The sequence below is a fragment of the Pristiophorus japonicus genome, chromosome 23, assembly GCF_044704955.1.
Source record: "Pristiophorus japonicus isolate sPriJap1 chromosome 23, sPriJap1.hap1, whole genome shotgun sequence".
Classification (NCBI taxonomy): domain Eukaryota; kingdom Metazoa; phylum Chordata; class Chondrichthyes; family Pristiophoridae; genus Pristiophorus; species Pristiophorus japonicus.
Genome location: NC_091999.1, coordinates 4,999,716 through 5,021,655, shown reverse-complemented (window position 1 = coordinate 5,021,655; position 21,940 = coordinate 4,999,716). Strand labels below are relative to the sequence as shown.

General features: G+C 56.7%; 1 protein-coding gene across 1 annotated transcript in view; it reads right to left on the bottom strand.

Moving 5' to 3' along the window:
• LOC139235606 (adenylate cyclase type 2-like) overlaps window positions 1–21,940 on the bottom strand; it is a 125,056-nt gene that overhangs the window by 30,704 nt on the left and 72,412 nt on the right. The window contains exons 13-19 of the mRNA XM_070866644.1: window positions 19,626–19,695; window positions 18,598–18,695; window positions 17,287–17,371; window positions 15,226–15,363; window positions 5,386–5,499; window positions 2,996–3,180; window positions 680–773 (exon numbers count right to left, since the gene is read on the bottom strand). Coding sequence (XP_070722745.1) covers window positions 680–773; window positions 2,996–3,180; window positions 5,386–5,499; window positions 15,226–15,363; window positions 17,287–17,371; window positions 18,598–18,695; window positions 19,626–19,695 — 784 coding nt within the window. The remainder of the gene's footprint in view (window positions 1–679; window positions 774–2,995; window positions 3,181–5,385; window positions 5,500–15,225; window positions 15,364–17,286; window positions 17,372–18,597; window positions 18,696–19,625; window positions 19,696–21,940) is intronic.

Genomic DNA, 21,940 nt, shown 5'->3' with positions numbered 1-21,940 from the left:
CTCCGCCCACACCACTCCCCCAACACCCCCTCCCCCTCCCCAACACCCCCTCTCTGCCCACACCCCTCCCCCTCTCCTACCCCCTCCACCCCTCCCCAACACCCCCTCCCCCAACACCCGCTCTCCGCCCACACCCCTCCCCCTCTCCTAACACCTCCACCCCTCCCCAACACTCCCTCCGCCCACACCCCCTCCCCTCCCCCAACACCCCCTCCTCCCCCAACACCCCCTCTCCGTCCACACCCCCTCCCCCTCCCCCAACACTCCCTCCGCTCACACCCCCTCCCCTCCCCCAACACCTCCTCCTCCCCCAAAACCGCCACTCCACCCACACCCCCTCCCCTCCCCTCAACACCACCCTCCGCCCACACCACCTCCCCTCCCCTCAACACCCCCTCTCCGCGCACACCCCCTCCTCCTCCCCTCAACACCACCCTCCGCCCACACCCTCTCTGCTCAACACCCACTCTCCGCCCACACCCCTCCCCCTCCCCCCCCCTCCGCCCACACCCCCTCCTCTTCCCCTCAGCACCACCCTCCGCCCACACCCTCTCCGCTCAACACCCCCTCTCCGCCCACACCCCTCCCCCTCCCCCCCCCTCCGCTCACACCCCCTCCTCTTCCCCTCAGCACCACCCTCCGCCCTTTCCCCACCCAGTTCGCGTCGTTGACTCCCTACCTGCCTCGCCAGTCCGAGGAGGGTGAAGAAAAAGATGAAGAACGAGATGCTGCCCATCAGCTTGGGGTCTTTCAACACCCCCGGCCGCAGGCCACTGGAAAACCAAGGGAAATGGCTGACAGGAAACGCATCAGCAGAAAACAGGAAATGCATCGGCCGTCAACACTGACCCCCACCCCCCCGCCGCTAGCGTCTCACGATGGCACTCGCTCCCCCCTCCACCCTCAAACCCCGCTGTAACTTATACACCCGAGTATGCTCACGGGTTTGTAGAGCTGTTGGGGAGTCCGTGTTCCATGTGGATGTTGAGTGTACGAGGTTGTAGCCCCCTCTTCCATGACTTGAAGGGGCTGCTCCTCAAATTCTGGCTTGCACTTTCAGTCCCACGCTCCTGGTCTTTGGGCACCCTGTGCGGAGGGGGGAGCGGGCAGGTCGGAGGGGCCTCCTCGTGGGGCCTGCTCCTGGGCCTGGCCAAGGGGGCCGTCAACCGGTCCAGGGGGTCGTTCAGCCCCGACTGCCTGCCTCTCGTCCGCGGTTACATCCGAGCCAGGGCGTCCCGGGAGATGGAGCACGCGGTGTCCACCGGTACGCTCGCGGGCCCTCCGCCCGAGGCGGGCGCCGGAGGGACTGGAGTGCATCATCACCCCCCGGCAACCCAATTTTAATTTGATGTCAGTTACGGTCAAAGTTTAATTTGAAATTTATTGATTCTGGCGCCCAAGGGAGCACTTGATTGAAAGTTTAGTTTAAAATAGTTGTCGAGCTGTTGAGTGGGGCGTGGCTTAGCCAGTCATGTGATGTTCACAAGACTCAATAAAAAAAAAACCCCAGCCAGTTGGGTTCGGGGGATCCACGATGGGGCAGGTGTGTTGTGAGCCTGGTGGATGAACTGGTAATGTGTCGTGTGATTGCTAAACCTTTTGCTAATAAACCCATTGGTTCTTAATCGCAACGTGTTGCTATGAATTCTTAAGCGAAGAACCCATGAAGCAAATACGTTCCATCGGCCATTCCACAAACCCTCTCGGTCAATGCTTCCTTTACGCTCCACAAACCTTCAGTCTCGGCAAAGTCCCGAGACTGTCCCAGACTTGAATGTGACTCCTGTATCTGGGGAGCTCCCTCTAACCTCTCTCTCACACTCCTGTATCTGGGGAGGCCCCTCTCTCACACTCCTGTATCTGGGGAGGTCCCTCTAACCCCTCTCTCTCACACACTCCTGTATCTGGGGAGCTCCCTCTAACCCCTCTCACACACTCCTGTATCTGGGGAGCTCCCTCTAACCCCTCTCTCACACTCCTGTATCTGGGGAGCTCCCACTAACCTCTCTCTCACACTCCTGTATCTGGGGAGCTCCCTCTAACCCCTCTCTCTCACACACTCCTGTATCTGGGGAGCTCCCTCTAACCTCTCTCTCACACTCCTGTATCTGGGGAGCTCCCTCTAACCTCTCTCTCACACTCCTGTATCTGGGGAGGCCCCTCTCTCACACTCCTGTATCTGGGGAGGTCCCTCTAACCCCTCTCTCTCACACTCCTGTATCTGGGGAGATCCCTCTAACCCCTCTCTCACACACTCCTGTATCTGGGGAGGTCCCTCTAACCCCCTCTCACACATTCCTGTATCTGGGGAGATCCCTCTAACCCCTCTCTCACACACTCCTGTATCTGGGGAGGTCCCTCTAACCCCTCTCACACACTCCTGTATCTGGGGAGGTCCCTCTAACCCCTCTCTCTCACACTCCTGTATATGGGGAGTCCCCTCTAACCCCTCTCTCTCACACTCCTGTATATGGGGAGATCCCTCTAACCCCTCTCTCTCACACTCCTGTATATGGGGAGATCCCTCTAACCCCTCTCTCTCACACTCCTGTATATGGGGAGATCCCTCTAACCCCTCTCTCACACTCCTGTATCTGGGGAGGTCCCTCTAACCTCTCTCCTACACTGCCAGGGCAGGTACAGCACGGGGTTAGATACAGAGTAAAGGTCCCTCTACACTGTCCCATCAAACACTCCCAGGGCAGGTACAGCACGGGGTTAGATACAGAGTAAAGTTTTGGTCCCTTTTTGGTGAAAGGTCGGATTGCAGGTATACTGTCCCTCGTGACGCTTTTGTGACATTACAGGCCGTGGGGGTGTGGGGGGTGGGGTGGGGGGAGCTGGCATATGATCACAAGTTCCTGTTGTTGTACCCCACTTCCCGTTGCCCACTCTGGATCTCTCCCGCTCAGTGGGCCCCCGGATCCACCACCTGGTTTCCTGCCGGTATGGAAGGACAATGATCCACGCCGATGAATGAGGTGGGGTTCCTTACCTGTCCAGGGTTGCATTGGGGTAGAGGTAACAGGTGTAGTAGTCGGACATCCTGGAGTAGATGGAGAGGAAGACGACATTGTAGACCACCAGCGCCAGGACCAGTAAGATCATCTTCAGTTCAAAGTTCATGCGGAAAAACAGGGAGCAGGACAGAAGGCCCAGCAGGCAGCAGTACATGTAATACTGAGGGAGGAGGAAGAAAGGAATCGTGCGTTAATGGTTCAAACTCCAAAACCAGAGGCCTAGACGGACTACATTGAGCCTGGGCCCTGTTATATCTGAGGCTTGAGCCTAGTCAGACTACGTTGAGCCTGGGCCCTGTTATCTCTGAGACCAGAGGCCTAGACGGACTACATTGAGCCTGGGCCCTGTTATATCTGAGGCTTGAGCCTAGTCAGACTACGTTGAGCCTGGGCCCTGTTATCTCTGAGACCAGAGGCCTAGACGGACTACATTGAGCCTGGGCCCTGTTATATCTGAGGCTTGAGCCTAGTCAGACTACGTTGAGCCTGGGCCCTGTTATCTCTGAGACCAGAGGCCTAGACAGACTACATTGAGCCTGGGCCCTGTTATATCTGAGGCTTGAGCCTAGTCAGACTACGTTAAGCCTGGGCCCTGTTATCTCTGAGACCAGAGGCCTAGACAGACTACATTGAGCCTGGGCCCTGTTATACCTGAGGCTTGAGGCCTAGTCAGACTACGTTGAGCCTGGGCCCTGTTATCTCTGAGACCAGAGGCCTAGACGGACTACATTGAGCCTGGGCCCTGTTATCTCTGAGACCAGAGGCCTAGACGGACTACATTGAGCCTGGACCCTGTTATATCTGAGGCCAGAGGCTTAGACATACTCCCAGAAGGCCTGGGGCCTGGTCAGACCTGAGTCCAGGGGCTCAGTCAGACTCCCATGAGGTCTGAGGCTACAGTCCCTGTCAGACTCCCACGGGGTCTGAGCCCTGTTAGATGTGATGCTGGAGGCCTTCGTCTGATTCCCACACACCTGTGACCTGGTTAGATCTGAGGCTAGGGGCCTGGTCAGACTCCCATGAGCCTGGGCCCCGTTAGATCTGAAGCCAGAGGCCTAGTGGGACTCACACAGGGCCTGGGGCCCGATTAAATCTGAGCCCAGGGACGTAGTCAGACTCCCACGAGAACTGGAGCCTGGCTATATCGGAGACCGGGGCCCAGTAAGACTCCCAAGAGCCTGCCTCCTGGTAGATCTGAGACGGGAGGCCTAGTCGGATTCCCACAGGGTCTGGGGCCTGATTAGATTTGAAACCTGGGGTTCCAACCCTCCAGGATTGCCCTGGAGTCTCCAGGAATTAAGGACTAATCTCCGGGACACTGCCGTGAACAAAATCCCAGCAGAGAAATAATTAGGGCAATAAAAAGTTGGTGTTTTTAAAACATTTTCTTTGGACAACTTTAGATTACTAGTTATAAAAATATTGGAGCTGGGGCTGTGGGGAGAGGGGGGAAAGGCTGTTTGATTGGGCAGTCAGGAACCATCCAATCGGGTAATGGAAAGTCTGTTCGCTTTCCAATCGGCCGTGGGAAGGTGAGGCATTTCGACAATGGCCATGCCAGAAAACCAATGGCGGGAGTGCAGGGGCGGGGTGATTGGAGGCAGGAGGTCATGCGATGAAACATCCAGGAATACGTCAAGCTAGAGTTGGCAACTTTAATGCAACCAGGGGCCTAGTCAGAATCCCATAAGCCTGGGCCCTGTTCTGAGGTTCGAGGCCCGGTCAGACTCACATAGGGCTAGTGGCTTGGTTTGATCTGAGACCAGGGGCCTAGTTAGACTTCCACAGAGCCTGGGGCCTGGTTAGATCTGAGACCAGGGGCCCAGTCAGACTTCCACAGAGCCTGGGGCCTGGTTCAATCTGAGACCAGGGGCCCAATCAGACTTCCACAGAGCCTGGGGCCTGGTTCAATCTGAGACCAGGGGCCCAATCAGACTTCCACAGAGCCTGAGGCCTGGTTAGATCTGAGACCAGGGGCCCAATCAGACTTCCACAGAGTCTGAGGCCTGGTTAGATCTGAGACCAGGGGCCCAATCAGACTTCCACAGAGCCTGAGGCCTGGTTAGATCTGAGACCAGGGGCCCAGTCAGACTTCCACAGAGCCTGAGGCCTGGTTCGATCTGAGACCAGGGGCCCAGTCAGACTCCCACGGGGCCTGAGCCCTGGTTGGGTCTGAGACCAGGGGCCCAGTCAGACTTCCACAGAGCCTGAGGCCTGGTTCGATCTGAGACCTGGGGCCTAGTCAGACTTCCACAGAGCCTGGGGCCTGGTTAGATCTAAGACCAGGAGCCCAGTCAGACTCCCACGGGGCCTGGGCCCTGGTTACGGACTTATGAAGAAGCGCAGGCCACAGATTATTACTCACGGGGATGGTGAAGAGAAGCTGAGCCTCGGAATTTCCCTCTGTCTCGGTGAGTGTCGCGGCGAGTGTTGTCCTGTTGTCACACGGTACGGGACCGGATGGCTCTGCAAGGAAAAACTGGGGACAGGAGAGAGAGAGAGAGAGATGCAGGTGGATGAATTGGGGCCAGATCTCCATCAACCTGATCGAAATTACAGTCCCACCTTCCCTTCCTCCTGAGATGTTCATACATGGGAGGCATCACAGTTAATCCTCGGCTCATTTGGCCCTCCTCCCCAACACACTACAGACAGACTCTTTCTCTGTCTCTCTCACTCCCTCACTCCCTCGCTCTGTCTCTCCCTCTATCTCCGTCTCGCCCCTCTATCTCCCTCTCTCTGTCTCCGTCTCTCCTTCTGTCTCTCCCTCTATCTCCGTCTCTCCCCATCTCTCCTTCTGTCTCTCCCTCTCTCTCCCTCTCTCTCCATCTCTCCTTCTGTCTCTCCCTCTATCTCCGTCTCTCCTTATCTCTCCTTCTGTCTCTCCCTCCATCTCCGTCTCTCCCATCTCGCCCTCTCTCTTCTTCTGTCTCTCTCTCGACCTCCGTCTCTCCCCATCTCTCTGTCTCCATGTCTCCTTCTGTCTCTCCCTCTATCCCCATCTCGCCACATCTCTCCCTCTCTTTGTCTCCGTCTCTGTCTCTCCTTCTGTCTCTCCTTCTGTCTCCGTCTCTCCCCATCTCTTACTTTTTCTGTCTCTGTGCCTCCTTCTGTCTCTCCCTCTCTCTCCCTCTCTCATTCTGTATCTCCCTCTAACTCCATCTCTCCCCATCTCTCCCTCTGACTCTCTCTCTATCTCCGTCTCTCCCCATCTCTCCCTCTCTCTGTCTCTCCTTCTGTCTCTCCCTCTATCTCCGTCTCTCCCCTCTGTCTCTCCCCTCTGTCTCCGTCTCTCCCTCTCTCTCTCTCTCTGTCTCTGCGTCTCCTTCTGTTTCTCTGGCCTGGAAATTGGGTTAGACCCAAAAACGGGTGGAGTCAGACCCAGCGCTATTGACAGTGGCCCAGGCAGCACGCAAAATTGGTGCTGGCCGCCCATTATAATGATTGGGGCGCTGATCTCAGCACTGAACACACTGCTAAAGTACCAGCTGTGGCTCAGTGGGGCAGCACCCTCACCTCTGAGTCAGGAGGTTGTGGGTTCAAGTCCCACTCCAGGGACATAAATCTAGGCTGACACTCCCAGTGCAGAGCTGAGGGAGCGCCGCACTGTCGGAGGTGCCGTCTTTCGGATGAGACGTTAAACCGAGGCCCCGTCTGCTCTCTCAGATCCCATGGCACTATTTGGAAGAAGAGCAGGGAGAGTTATCCCCGGTGTCCTGGGGCCAATATTTATCCCTCAATCAACAGAACAAAAACAGATTATCTGGGTCAATATCACATCGCTGTGTGTGGGAGCTTGCTGTACGCAAATTGGCGTTTCCCACATTACAACAGTGACTACACTCCTAAAGTACTTCATTGACTGTAAAGTGCTTTGGGACGTCCAGTGGTCATGAAGGATGCTATATAAATGAATGATTTCCTTGATTGGCTTAGCGCTCAACGTAGGCGGGGCAGGCAACATCAGGTGTACATCAAAGCACTGGAGAAATACCACCAACGATGTCTCCGCAAGATCCTGCAAATCCCCCGGGAGGACAGACGCACCAACGTTAGCGTCCTCGACCAGGCCCAACATCCCCAGCATCGAAGCACTGACCACACACTCGACCAGCTCCGCTGGGCGGGGCCACATTGTCCGCATGTCCCCAGACAAGAGACTCCCAAAGCAAGCGCTCTACTCGGAACTCCTACACGGCAAGCGAGCCCCAAGGTGGGCAGAGGAAACGTTACAAGGGACCACCCCTCAAAGACTCCCCTGATAAAGTGCAACATCCCCCCCACCGACACCTGGGAGTCCCTGGGCCCAAAGACCAGTCCCGCCCCTAAGTGGAGGGAGTGCATCCGGGAGGGGACGCTGAGCACCTCGAGTCTCGTCGCCGAGAGCGCGCGGAAAGCAAGCGCAGGCAGCGGAAGGAGCGTGCGGCAAACCAGTCCCACCCTCCCCTTCCCTCAACCACTGTCTGTCCCACCTGTGACAGGGACTGTGGCTCCTGTATTGGACTGTTCAGTCACCTGAGAACTCATAGTGTGGAAGCAAGTCTTCCTCGATTCTGAGGGACTGCCTGAGAAGGAGAAGAGTCAACTGGCCAGTGATGTTTGGCCTGGGTCCCCTGCGCTACCGAAAGTGGAGGAGCTTTGCGACAGCAGCCTCTCGATGTCAGTCTGGCTGAAGACCCAGTTCAGCGGCCAGGGGAGCGAGTGCCAAGGTTCGCGGATGCTGTTCTGGGCTGTTCCCTCCGCGAGGCAGGCAGCGATCTAAGGCCACTTCTGCTGAAGGCCCCGGGCGGGGATAGCAAACTCTGTCACATAGAAACATAGAAACATAGAAAATAGGTGCAGGAGTAGGCCATTCGGCCCTTCGAGCCTGCACCGCCATTCAATGAGTTCATGGCTGAACATGCACCTTCAGTACCCCATTCCTGCTTTCTCACCATAACCCTTGATCCCCCTAGTAGTAAGGACTTCATCTAACTCCTTTTTGAATATATTTAGCGAATTGGCCTCAACAACTTCCTGTGGTAGAGAATTCCACAGGTTCACCACTCTCTGGGTGAAGAAGTTTCTCCTCATCTCGGTCCTAAATGGCTTACCCCTTATCCTTAGACTGTGTCCCCTGGTTCTGGACTTCCCCAAAATTGGGAACATTCTTCCTGCATCTCACCTGTCTAAACCCAACAGAATTTTAAACGTTTCTATGAGATCCCCTCTCATTCTTCTGAACTCCAGTGAATACAAGCCCAGTTGATCCAGTCTTTCTTGATATGTCAGTCCTGCCATCCCGGGAATCAGTCTGGTGAACCTTCGCTGCACTCCCTCAATAGCAAGAATGACCTTCCTCAAGTTAGGAGACCAAAACTGCACACAATATTCCAGGTGAGGCCTCACCAAGGCCCTGTACAACTGTAGCAACACCTCCCTGCCCCTGTACTCAAATCCCCTCGCTATGAAGGCCAACATGCCATTTGCTTTCTTAACTGCCTGCTGTACCTGCAGTCTGGTCCCAAGGACGTGGATCCAACTATTGTCATCAGAGGCAGTCCCTCGGAGTCGAGGAAGACTTGCTTCCACTGTAAAAGTGAGTTCTCAGGTGGCTGAACAGTCCAATACAGGAATCACGGTCCCTGTCACAGGTGGGACAGACAGTGGTTGAGGGAAGGGGAGGGTGGGACTGGTTTGCCGCACGCTCCTTCCGCTGCCTGCGCTTGCTTTCTGCACGCTCTCGGCGACGAGACTCGAGGTGCTCAGCGCCCCTCCCGGATGCACTTCCTCCACTTAGGGGCGGGACTGGTCTTTGGGCCCAGGGGCTCCCAGGTGTCGGTGGGGGATGTTGCACTTTATCAGGGAGGCTTTGAGGGGTGGTCCCTTGTAACGTTTCCTCTGCCCACCCTGGGGCTCGCTTGCCGTGAAGGAGTTCCGAGTAGAGCGCTTGCTTTGGGGAGTCTCGTGTCTGGGGGGCCATGCGGACAATGTGGCCCTGCCCAGGGGAGCTGGTCGAGTGTGTGTGGTCAAGTGCTTCGATGCTGGGGATGTTGGGCCTGGTCGAGGACGCTAACGTTGGTGCGTCTGTCCTTCCGGGGGATTTGCAGGATCTTGCGGAGGCAGCGCTGGTGGTATTTCTCCAGCGACTTGAGATGTCTGCTGTACATGGTCCTCAGGAGCCTATTGTCAGCAAGAGCAGGCATTGATGACGAGATCCAACACTGTCTCCAGTGCGCCAGTGCAGCCTTAGGTCGCCTGAGGAAGAGAGTGTTTGAAGACCAGGCCCTCAAACCCGGCACCGAGCTCATGGTCTACAGGGCTGTAGTAATACCCATCCTCCTGTGTGGCTCAGAGACATGGACCGTGTACAGCAGGATCCAACCACAGCAACAACAACTTATATTTATGTAGTGCCTTTAACATAATAAAACATCCTAATGAGCTTCACAGGAGTGTAATCAAATCAATAATCTGACCCCGAGCCACATAAGGAGACGTTGGGGCAAGTGAGCAAAAGCTGGGTCAAAGAGGTCAGTTTTAAGGAGCGTCTTGAAGGAGGAGAGAGAGGTAGAGAGGCGGAGAGGTTTAGGGAGGGAGTTCCAGAGCTTGGGGCCCAGGCAACAGAAGGCACGGCCACCGATGGTGGAGCGATTATAATCAGGGATGCTCAGGAGGGCAGAATTAGAGGAGCGCAGACATCTCGGGGGGTTGTGGGGCTGGAGGAGATTACAGAGATAGGGAGGGGGCGAGGGCCATGGAGGGATTTGTAAACAAGGATGAGAATTTTGAAATTGAGGCGTTGCTTAACCGGGAGCCGATGTAGGTCAGCGAGCACAGGGGGTGATGGGTGAGTGGGACTGGGTGCGAGTTAGGACACGGGGCAGTGAGCACAGGGGGTGATGGGTGAGCGGGACTGGGTGCGAGTTAGGACACGGGGCAGTGAGCACAGGGGGTGATGGGTGAGCGGGACTCGGTGCGAGTTAGGACACGGGGCAGCGAGCACAGGGGGTGATGGGTGAGCGGGACTCGGTGCGAGTTAGGACACAGGGGCAGCGAGCACAGTGGGCGATGGGTGAGCGGGACTCGGTGAGAGTTAGGACACGGGGGCAGCGAGCACAGTGGGCGATGGGTGAGCGGGACTCGGTGCGAGTTAGGACACGGGGGCAGTGAGCACAGGGGGTGATGGGTGAGCGGGACTCGGTGTGAGTTAGGACATGGGGGCAGCGAGCACAGTGGGCGATGGGTGAGCGGGACTCGGTGCGAGTTAGGACACGGGGTCAGCGAGCACAGGGGGTGATGGGTGAGCGGGACTCGGTGTGAGTTAAGACACGGGGCAGTGAGCACAGGGGGTGATGGGTGAGCGGGACTCAGTGCGAGTTAGGACACGGGGCAGCGAGCACAGTGGGTGATGGGTGAACGGGACTCGGTGCGAGTTAGGACACGGGGACAGCCGAGTTTTGCATCACCTCTAGTTTACGTCGAGTAGAATGTGGGAGGCCGGCCAGGGGTGCGTTGGAATAGTCAAGTCTGGAGGTAACAAAGGCATGGGTGAGGGCTTCAGCAGCGGATGAGCTGAGGCAGGGACGGAGATGGGCGATGTTACGGAATGCCAAAAAGAGTTTAATGACCTGACACAGCATGTTTAAGGTGAGCGAAGGCTTTCAGCAAATGCCATATCTCACCCTCTGCACGAGAAGAGTCACAGATTACTCAATGCACCATAACCGACCCCATCACTTGCCAACTGACCATATCTCCCTGTCAAACCGCTCAAACCTCACAATCGGGACTTCACTTCAACCTCACAACCTTATCACTGCTGCCTCAGCAGTGGGGTCAACAACCAGGGGGCATAGATTTAACGTAATTGCTAGTCCCCTCAGTACAGACTCACACGAGGCATGTCGTGAAGTCAAGGTCACTCTGGACCTGCACCTTTACTTCACAGCTCCGGAATGCTGCACTTGCCTGAGACCTGTCCTTATATCCCTGTCGCTTGCAAGTGCAGCCCTGGTGGTAAGGTACGCTGGTGGTTACAGGTCATATCTTGTTACAGTCAGGTATAATAATGTAAGATACCTGACAGTCGGAGGTTTCGAGGGGATTTGAGGGGAAATGTCTTCACCCAGAGGGCGGTGGGGGTCTGGGGCGGAACTCACGGCCTCAAAGGGTGGTAGAGGCAGAAACCCTCACCACATTTAAAAAGTACCTGGATGTGCCCCTGAAATGCCGTAACCTAGACTGATTCCCGGGATGGCAGGACTGACATATGAGGAAAGACTGTGGACCGACTGGGCCTGTATTCACTGGAGTTTCGAAGGATGAGAGGGGATCTCGTAGAAACATGTAAAATTCTGACGGGACTGGACAGGTTAGATGCGGGAAGAATGTTCCCGATGTTGGGCAAGTCCAGAATCAGGGGTCACAGTCTAAGGATAAGGGGTAAGCCATTTAGGACCGAGGTGAGGGGAAACTCAGAGAATTGTGCACCTGTGGAATTCTCTACCACAGAGAGTTGTTGAGGCCAGTCCGTTCGATATATTCAAGAGGGAGTTAGATGTGGCCCTTACGGTTAAAGGGATCAAGGGGTATGGAGAGAAAGCAGGAAAGGGGTACTGAGGGAATGATCAGCCATGATCATATTGAATGGTGGTGCAGGCTCGAAGGGCCGAATGGCCTACTCCTGCACCTATTTTCTATGTTTCTACATGTCTACGGACCCAGAGCAGGAAAGTGGGATTAGGCTGGGTAGCTCTTGGTCGGCCGGCACGGACACAATGGGCCGAAATGGCCTCCTCCCTCGCTGCAAATCTCTGGGATTTCCATGAGATGAGAACGAAGACATTCTGCGTGGGCACCACTGCTCCCCCATCCCCTCCGGGAAACAGAAAGCCTCACCGAGCCCGTCAGGCCGAGAGACCGCGAGCGTCGCGAGCCGTCGCTGGAGATCCCGTGAGTTATCGCTGGGGGCCGAATGCCTCCCGCCGTGGGAGGGCTTGGGTCAGCCGGGAGGGCATGGGTCAGCCGGAAGGGCACGGGTCAGCCGGGAGGGCACGGGTCAGCCGGGAGGGCATGGGTCAGCCGGGAGGGCATGGGTCAGCCGGGAGGGCAAGGGTCAGCCGGGAGGCTTGGGGCTTGGGTCATGGGTCAGCCGGGAGGGCTTGGGTCAGCCGGGAGGGCATGGGTCAGCCGGGAGGGCCTGGGTCAGCCGGGAGGGCTTGGGTCAGCCGGGAGGGCTTGGGTCAGCCGGGAGGCTTGGGGCTTGGGTCATGGGTCAGCCGGGAGGGCTTGGGTCAGCCGGGAGGGCTTGGGTCAGCCGGGAGGCTTGGGGCTTGGGTCATGGGTCAGCTGGGAGGGCTTGGGTCAGCCGGGAGGGCATGGGTCAGCCGGGAGGCTTGGGGCTTGGGTCATGGGTCAGCCGGGAGGGCATGGGTCAGCCGGGAGGGCATGGGTCAGCCGGGAGGGCATGGGTCAGCCGGGAGGGCTTGGGTCAGCCGGGAGGCTTGGGGCTTGGGTCATGGGTCAGCCGGGAGGGCATGGGTCAGCCGGGAGGGCTTGGGTCAGCTGGGAGGGCATGGGTCAGCCAGGAGGGCTTGGGTCAGCCGGGAGGGCATGGGTCAGCCGGGAGGGTTTGGGTCAGCCGGGAGGGCTTGGGTCAGCCGGGAGGGCGGTAAGCGGCAGGCCGCGGTGGGCTGGAATGGCGGGCCCGTCGCGACCGGCCCCATCTTCCCGTCCCGCAGCGGGCGCAGGCAACGGCAGCACCGCCCAGCTGCCCAAAATGGCGGCCGCCACCCTCAGGATCCGCCGGGAGCGCGGCGAAAACCAGGCGGGCATGATCGTTTCTTCAAAACAGGACTCAACGGCCGGAGCCAAACCAAGCCAAGTTCTGGGACAAGATCTCTCTCCTTCTAACTGTGTCTCTCTCCCTCTCTCTGTCTCTCCATCTCTCTCTCTGTCTCTCCCTCTCTCTGTCTCTCCATCTCTCTCTCTGTCTCTCCCTCTCTCTGTCTCTCCCTCTCTCCCTCTCTCCCTGTCTCTGCATCTCCCTCTCTCTGTCTCTCCCTCTCTCTGTCTCTCCATCTCTCTCTCTGTCTCTCCCTCTCTCTGTCTCTCCCTCTCTCCCTCTCTCCCTGTCTCTGCATCTCCCTCTCTCTGTCTCTCCCTCTCTCTGTCTCTCCATCTCTCTGTCTCTCCATCTCTCACTCTCTCTCCCTCTCTCTGTCTCTCCATCTCTCTCTCTGTCTCTCCCTCTCTCTGTCTCTCCCTCTCTCCCTGTCTCTGCATCTCCCTCTCTCTGTCTCTCCCTCTCTCTGTCTCTCCATCTCTCTGTCTCGCTCTCTCTCACTCTCTCTCCCTCTCTCTCACTCTCCATCTCGCTGTCTCGCTCTCTCTCACTCTCTCTCTCTCTCTCTCCATCTCGCTGTCTCGCTCTCTCTCACTCTCTCTCTCTCTCTCTCCATCTCGCTGTCTCGCTCTCTCTCACTCTCTCTCTCTGTCTCTCCATCTTTGTCTCACTCTCTCTCACTCTCTCTCTGTCTCCCTCTCTCTGTCACCTGCTCTCCCTCTCTGTTTCACTCTCTGTCTCTCTCCCTCTGTGTCTCCCTCTCTCCCTCTCTGTCCCCCTCTTTGTCTCTCTCTCTCTGTCTCTCTCCCTCTCAGTCTCTCTCTCTCTACCTCCCTCTGTCTCCGTTTCTCCTCCTTTCTCTCCTTCTGTGTCTCTGTCTGTCTCTCTCTCTCCCCCTCTCTCCTTCTGTCTCTCTCTCCCCGTGCCTCCTTCTGCCTCTCTCTCTTTGTCTCCCTCTGTCTGTCTCTCCCTCTCTGTCTCGCTCTGTCTACGTCTCTCCTTTTTTCTCTCCTTCTGTCTCTCTCTCTCCGTGCCTCCTTTTGCCTCTCTCTCTTTGTCTCCCTCTGTCTGTCTCTCCCTCTCTGTCTCGCTCTGTTTACGTCTCTCCTTATTTCTCTCCTTCTGTCCCTCTTTCTATCTTTCTGACTCAGTCTCGCTGTATGCTCACACCCACTCACCCAAATTACACACAGCAAGATCCCAGAACTAGTAATGTGATAATGACCCGATAATCAATGGTGATGATTGAGGGATGATTGAAGGATCAATATTGGCCACAGGACACCGGGAATAACTCTCCTGCTCTTCTTCCAATAGTGCCTCGGGACCTTACATCTACCTGAGAGAGCAGATGGATCCTCAGTTTAACGTCTCATCCGAAAAGCGGATCCTCCAACAGTGAGACACTCCCTCAGTACTGCCCCTCCGACAGTGCGACACTCCCTCAGTACTGCCCCTCCGACAGTGTGGCGCTCCCTCAGTACTGCCCCTCCGACAGTGTGGCGCTCCCTCAGTACCGCGCCTCCCACAGTGCGGCACTCCCTCAGTACTGCCCCTCCGACAGTGCGGGGCTCCCTCAGTACTGCCCCTCCGACAGTGCGGCGCTCCCTCAGTACTGCCCCTCCAACAGTGCGGCACTCCCTCAGTACTGCCCCTCCCACAGTGTAGCGCTCCCTCAGTACCGCCCCTCCGACAGTGCGGCTCTCCCTCAGTACTGCCCCTCCCACAGTGCGGCGCTCCCTCAGTACTGCCCCTCCGACAGTGCGGCACTCCCTCAGTACTGCCCCTCCCACAGTGCAGCGCTCCCTCAGTACTGGCCCTCCGACAGTGCGGCACTCCCTCAGTACTGCCCCTCCGACAGTGCGGCACTCCCTCAGTACTGCCCCTCCGACAGTGCGGCTCTCCCTCAGTACTGCCCCTCCGACAGTGCGGCACTCCCTCATTACTGTCCCTCCGACAGTGCGGCGCTCCCTCAGTACCGCCCCTCCAACAGTGCGGGGCTCCCTCAGTACTGCCCCTCCCACAGTGCGGCGCTCCCTCAGTACTGCCCCTCCGACAGTGCGACGCTCCCTCAGTACTGCCCCTCCGACAGTGCGGCACTCCCTCAGTACTGCCCCTCCGACAGTGCGACGCTCCCTCAGTACTGCCCCTCCGACAGTACGGCGCTCCCTCAGTACTGCCCCTCTGACAGTAGGCGGCGTTCCCTCAGTACTGCACTGGAGTGTCAGCCTGGATTACGGGGGGGGGGGCTCGGATCTCCGGAGTGGGGGCTCGAACCCGCGACCTTCTGACTCCGAGGTGAGAGTGATTGAGGCCCACCGAGCCATGGGGCTGACGTACAGAGGCCTGGAGGAGGAGGAAAGGGGAGGGCGTACTCACAAAGTTGAAGATGGCCATGGTGAGCACGAGCAGGATGATGATGATGGCCAATATGACCCGTAGGCAGGGCTTGCCGCTGACCGAGCTGGAGATGGAGGAGATCCACTGGAGCCCTGTGGGACCCTTCTCCGTGCATTTCTGTCAGAGGGACGGAACACAAGACACACGTAGGCCTTACTCTTCATCGAATCACAGAATCAAACAGCACAGAAGGAAGCCATTCAGCCTGTCCTGTCCTGTGGTTGGCTCTTGGAAACAACAGTCGGCCTCAGTCCCACATCTTTTTCCCGTAGCCCTGCCAGTTCCTCATGAAACAGGAGCAGGAGCCGGCCATTCGGCCCCTCGAGCCTGCTCCGTCATTCAATACGATCATGGCTGATCCGATCATGGACTCAGCTCCACTTCCCCGCCCGCTCCCCATAACCCTTCACTCCCTTATCGCTCAAAAATCTGTCTATCTCCCCCTTAAATATATTCAATGACCCAGCCTCCACAGCTCTCTGGGGCAGAGAATTCCACAGATTTACAACCCTCTGAGAGAAGAAATTCCTCCTCATCTCAGTTTTAAATGGGCGGCCCCTTATTCTGAGACTATGCCCCCTAGTTCTAGGTTCCCCCACGAGGGGAAACATCCTCTCTGCATCTACCCTATCGAGCCCCCTCGGTATCTTATAAGTTTCAATAAGATCACCTCTCATTCTTCTGACGCCAATGAGTAGAGGCCCAACCTGCTCAACCTTTCTCCATAAGACAACCCCCTCATTGAATGTATTCAAGTCACAGATAGATAGATTTTTAACCAATAAGGGAATTAAGGGTTACGGGGAGCGGGCGGGTAAGTGGAGCTGAGTCCACGGCCAGATCAGCCATGCTCTTGTTGAATGGCGGAGCGGGCTCGAGGGGCTAGATGGCCTACTCCTGTTCCTAATTCTTATGTTCTTATGTTCTCATCTCTGGAATCAACCTGGTGAACCTTCTCTGAACTGCCTCCAATGCAAGTATCTCCTTCCTTAAATACAGAGACCAAAACTGCACGCAGTACTCCAGGTGTGGCCTCACCAATACCCTGTACAGTTGTAGCAGGACTTCTCTGCTTTTATACTCCATCCCCCTTTGCAATAAAGGCCAACATCCCATTGGCCCTTCCTGATCACTTGCTGAACCTGCAGACTCACTTTTTGTGTTTCATGCACAAGGAACCCCCAGGTCCCTCTGTACTGCAGCATTTTGCAATTTTTCTGCGTTCTCTTTTCTATTTTTCCTACCAAAGTGGATAAGCTCACATTTTCCCACATTATACTCCATCTGTGAAATTTTTTGCCCACTCACTTAACCAGTCAATAAATCCCTTTGCAGGTTTGTTGTGTCCTGCTCACAGCTTGCTTTCCCGCCCACCTTTGTATTGTCAACGAATTTGGCTACGTTGCGCTCGGTCCCGTTAATGTGGATTGTAAATAGCTGAGGCCCCAGCACTGATCCCTGTGGCACCCCGCTAGTTACTGATTGCCAACCGGAAAATGACCTGTCGATCCCGACTCTCTGTTTTTATGTTAGTTAGCCAATCCTCTCGCCACGCTGATATATCCCCCCCCAACCCCCGTGAGCTTTTATCTTGTGTAGTACCTTATCGAATGCCTCTTGGAAATCCAAATACACCACATCCACTGGCACTGGTTGTCAACCTCTCTAAGTCTTTCACATTCTTCCTGAAGTGCGAGGGACCAGAACGGGACACAGTATGCCAGTTGGAGCCGAAACCAGTGTGTTATTCAGGTTCATCATAACTTCCTTGTGGAGATACGACACCATTGCTGAATGTGGAAAGATTTGACCCCCACGCCAGGTCATAGAAGGGTGAAAGGTCAGTGTTTGACCGCCCCCCCCTCCCCTCCCCCTTCATCCCCCTCTGTCTCGGGCTGGATTTGACCCCTGCTGCCCCCACTGTCTTTGCCCCCCCCCCCCCCCCCGCTCACAGCTCCTGGCTGGGGCAAGAGGAGACAGCACCCATTGGACATGGCCAATATTCGGTGACCTCCCTCACCGACCCCTCCAAGGCCTTACCGAGAAGTGACCAGCAAAGCAGGCGAAGAACATCAGGAGGAAGACAAAGAAGGAGATGCCATACGAGATGCCCAGCGGCACGTTCCTGCAGAGAGGAGGAGGGGGAAGGAAGAGAGTTAGATCCTGGGGGTGGCTGGAGGGGGAGAGGGGTGGGGGGGGAGCGGAATGAGTGGGTTCCAGGGGAGGCGCTGGACGGGCAAGCGAGAAATAGTCAGGCCACCCCTGGAGTACCCCCCCTCAACGTTCCCCTCCCCCCATCCGCTCCCCCTCACCTCAACGGCTCCCCACACTCCGCCTCTCCTCACCCGCTCTCCTCACCCCCTCTCCTCACTCACTCCCCTGCTCCCCACTCGCCCCTCCCCTCGCCCCCTCTCCTCGCCCCCTCTCCTCAACCATTCCCCTCAACCCCCTCCCCACTCACCCCTCCCCTCGCCCCCTCTCCTCAACCACTCCCCTCAACCCCTCCCCTCGCCCGCTCCCCTCGCCCCCTCTCCTCAACCACACCCCACCAGCCCCCTCCCCTCTCCCCGCTCCCCTCCCCCACTCCCCACTCGCCCCCTCCCCTCGCACACACTCCCCCAATCCCCTCACCACTTCCCATCCTCCCCTCACCTCCTCTCCTGCTCCCCACTTACCCCCTCAACCGCTCCCCTCACCCCCTCCCCATGCCCACTCCCCTCCCCTCACATGCCCCCCCTCCCCTCGCCCCCTCTCCTCACTCACTCCCCTCACCCCCTCCCCTCACACCCTCCCCTCGCCCCGCTCCCTCTCACCCCCTCGCCTTAACTGCTCCCCTCGCCCGCTCCCCACTTGCCCCCTCACCCCTACCCTCACACCCGTTCCCCCACACCCTGCCTCTCCTCGCTCCCCCCCTCCCCACTCACTCCCCTCACCCCCTCCCCATGCCCACTCCCCTCACCCCCTCCCCTCACACGCCCCCCTCCCCTGCTCACCACTCGCACCCTACCTTGGCCCTGCTCCCCCACACTCCGCCTCTCCTCGCCCCCCTCCTCTCCTCACTCAATCCCCTTGCTCCCCACTCGCCCCCTCCCCTCGCACACCCTCCCCCAATCCCCCTCACCCCCTCCCACCCTCCCCTCCTCCCCACATCCGCTCCCTCGCCCACTCCGCACAACCCCCTCACCCCATACCCACCACACCTCCCCTCACCCACCTGCTTCCCCCCCCCCCACCTCGAGCCCTCCTCTCACCCCCTCGGCCCACACCCACCCCTTCCTCTCACCCTCACCCGCTATCCCCCCCACTCCCGTTCCCCCCTCCCCCCCCCCCGTTTCCCCCTCCCCCACTTACTTCTGGGACACCAGGATCTGAATGATGAAGTTGCTGATGAAGATCAGACAGGCACAGGCCGTGTAGTATTTGAAGGCCGGGACGGAGGTGGAGCGGTACTGAGGGAGACAAGAGGCCGGTCGCAGTTAGCGAGAGAGACACACACAGTCCAGCAGGAGTCAGACCTGGACACACTAGGCAAGTGTCCTTCCCTGAACGACAGTTCTCTGGTCAACACAGTCGGGTGTTTACCACAATCCCACAACATCATGGTCACCAGTTTCTCATTTCCAATCGAAATTCTTAAACTGCCGTGGGGGGCGGTGGGAGGGGGATTTGAACGGAATGTAGGCCTCTGGATTACTTGTCCGGTAACATAACCACTGCACCCACCGCTCTGTCAGCTGTGGCCTAGTGGGTAGCACCCTCGCCTCGGAGTCAGAAGGTTGTGGGTTCAAGTCCCACTCCAGGGACTCGAGCCCGTAAATCCAGGCTGACACTCCCAGGGCAGTGCTGAGGGAGTGCCGCACTGTCGGAGGGGCCGTCTTTCGGATGAGACGTCAAACCGAGGGGTCCCCGTCTGCTCTCTCGGGTGGACGTAAAAGATCCTATGGGCACTATTTCGAAGAAGAGTTCTCCCCAGGGTCCCCGGGGGCCAATATTTATCCCTCGACCAACATCGCTAAAAAAAAACCCCAGCTCCTTTAAACAGTACAACGTCGCAAGGAGCTCCACAAAGCGAACGAGGCCCTGAGCCAAATGGAGGCGATATTAGGTCAGCTGACCCAATGTTGGGTTCAGGAGCGTCTTCAGAAAGGAAAGAGTTGCATTTATATGGTGCCGGGCGTCTCAGAGCGCTTTGCGGTCTGCCGAGACTCATTGTCGGGGCCCAGGCTCGAGGGCTGAGCTCCCTCAGTGGGAGGTAACGGAGGGCGGGCGTTGCCCTTTGACCCCGACCCCAGCGAGGAGGGCATGGAGAAATGACCAGAGGGGGAAAATGCAGCGCGATATGTGGCCGTCCCGATGTGGGAACGCTGTCTCCTGCTCACCTCTTTTTCCACTGCCTTGGTGCTGAAGTACAGGGTGATCCTGTTTAAATGCTCCGATTTAACCCATTGCCTGTGGGGAGAACAACACAGGGAGCAGATCATGAAATCCTCCGCCTACCGAACCAGCTCTTGTTAATGAAAAGGGAATCTCTCGCTCAGGGACCCCTTTTAAAGAGGGAGCCTAGTCATGCTTTCCATAATGACAGGGAGAGAGAGAGATAGAGAGAGAGGGAGAGAGAGAGATAGAGAGAGAGGGAGAGACAGAGAGTGAGAGACAGTGAGGGAGACAGGGAGAGAGAGAGAGAGAGAGAGACAGAGAGTCAGAGAGACAGAGAGAGAGAGAGTGAGAGACAGAGAGTGAGAGACAGAGAGTGAGAGAGAGAGAGAGAGAGAGACAGAGAGACAGAGAGTCAGAGAGACAGAGAGAGAGAGTGAGAGACAGAGAGTGAGAGACAGAGAGTGAGAGACAGAGACAGAGAGTGAGAGACAGAGAGTGAGAGACAGAGAGAGACAGTGAGGGAGAGAGAGAGAGAGACAGAGAGACAGAGATAGGGAGAGAGTGTGAGAGACAGAGAGTGAGAGACAGTGAGGGAGACAGGGAGAGAGAGAGAGAGAGAGACAGAGAGTCAGAGAGACAGAGAGAGAGAGTGAGAGACAGAGAGTGAGAGACAGAGAGAGACAGTGAGGGAGAGAGAGAGAGAGACAGAGAGACAGAGATAGGGAGAGAGTGTGAGAGACAGAGAGTGAGAGACAGAGAGAGACAGTGAGGGAGACAGGGAGAGAGACAGAGAGACAGAGAGTCAGAGATAGAGAGAGAGTGTGAGAGACAGAGAGTGAGCGACAGAGAGAGACAGTGAGGGAGACAGGGAGAGAGAGAGAGAGACAGAGAGTCAGAGAGACAGAGAGAGAGAGTGAGAGACAGAGAGGGAGAGACAGAGAGTGAGAGACAGTGAGGGAGACAGGGAGAGAGAGAGAGAGACAGAGAGTCAGAGAGACAGAGAGAGAGAGTGAGAGACAGAGAGTGAGAGACAGAGAGAGACAGTGAGGGAGAGAGAGAGAGAGAGAGACAGAGAGTCAGAGAGACAGAGAGAGAGTGTGAGAGACAGAGAGTGAGAGACAGAGAGAGACAGTGAGGGAGACAGGGAGAGAGACAGAGAGACAGAGAGACAGAGATAGAGAGAGAGTGTGAGAGACAGAGCGTGAGCGACAGAGAGAGACAGTGAGGGAGACAGGGAGAGAGAGAGAGAGACAGAGAGACAGAGATAGAGAGAGAGGGAGAGAGACACAAAGATTAGTGGGAAAGCGGGTTGTGTAGAGGACACAGAGAGGCTGCAAAGAGATTTGGATAGGTTAAGCGAATGGGCTAAGGTTTGGCAGATGGAATACAATGTCGGAAAGTGTGAGGTCATCCACCTTGGGAAAAAAAACAGTAAAAGGGAATATTATTTGAATGGGGAGAAATTACAACATGCTGTGGTGCAGAGGGACCTGGGGGTCCTTGTGCATGAATCCCAAAAAGTTAGTTTGCAGGTGCAGCAGGTAATCAGGAAGGCGAATGGAATGTTGGCCTTCATTGCGAGAGGGATGGAGTACAAAAGCAGGGAGGTCCTGCTGCAACTGTACAGGGTATTGGTGAGGCCGCACCTGGAGTACTGCGTGCAGTTTTGGTCACCTTACTTAAGGAAGGATATACTAGCTTTGGAGGGGGTACAGAGACGATTCACTCGGCTGATTCCGGAGATGAGGGGGTTACCTTATGATGATCGATTGAGTAGACTGGGTCTTTACTCGTTGGAGTTCAGAAGGATGAGGGGTGATCTTATAGAAACATTTAAAATAATGAAAGGGATAGACAAGATAGAGGCAGAGAGGTTGTTTCCACTGGTCGGGGAGACTAGAACTAGGGGGCACAGCCTCAAAATACGGGGGAGCCAATTTAAAACCGAGTTGAGAAGGAATTTCTTCTCCCAGAGGGTTGTGAATCTGTGGAATTCTCTGCCCAAGGAAGCAGTTGAGGCTAGCTCATTGAATGTATTCAAGTCACAGATAGATAGATTTTTAACCAATAAGGGAATTAAGGGTTACGGGGAGCGGGCGGGTAAGTGGAGCTGAGTCCACGGCCAGATCAGCCATGGTCTTGTTGAATGGCGGAGCAGGCTCGAGGGGCTAGATGGCCTACTCCTGTTCCTAATTCTTATGTTCTTATGACAGAGAGATAGAGAGACAGAGATAGAGAGAGAGTGAGAGAGACAGAGAGTGAGAGACAGAGCGAGACAGTGAGGGAGACAGGGGGAGAGAGAGAGAGAGAGAGAGAT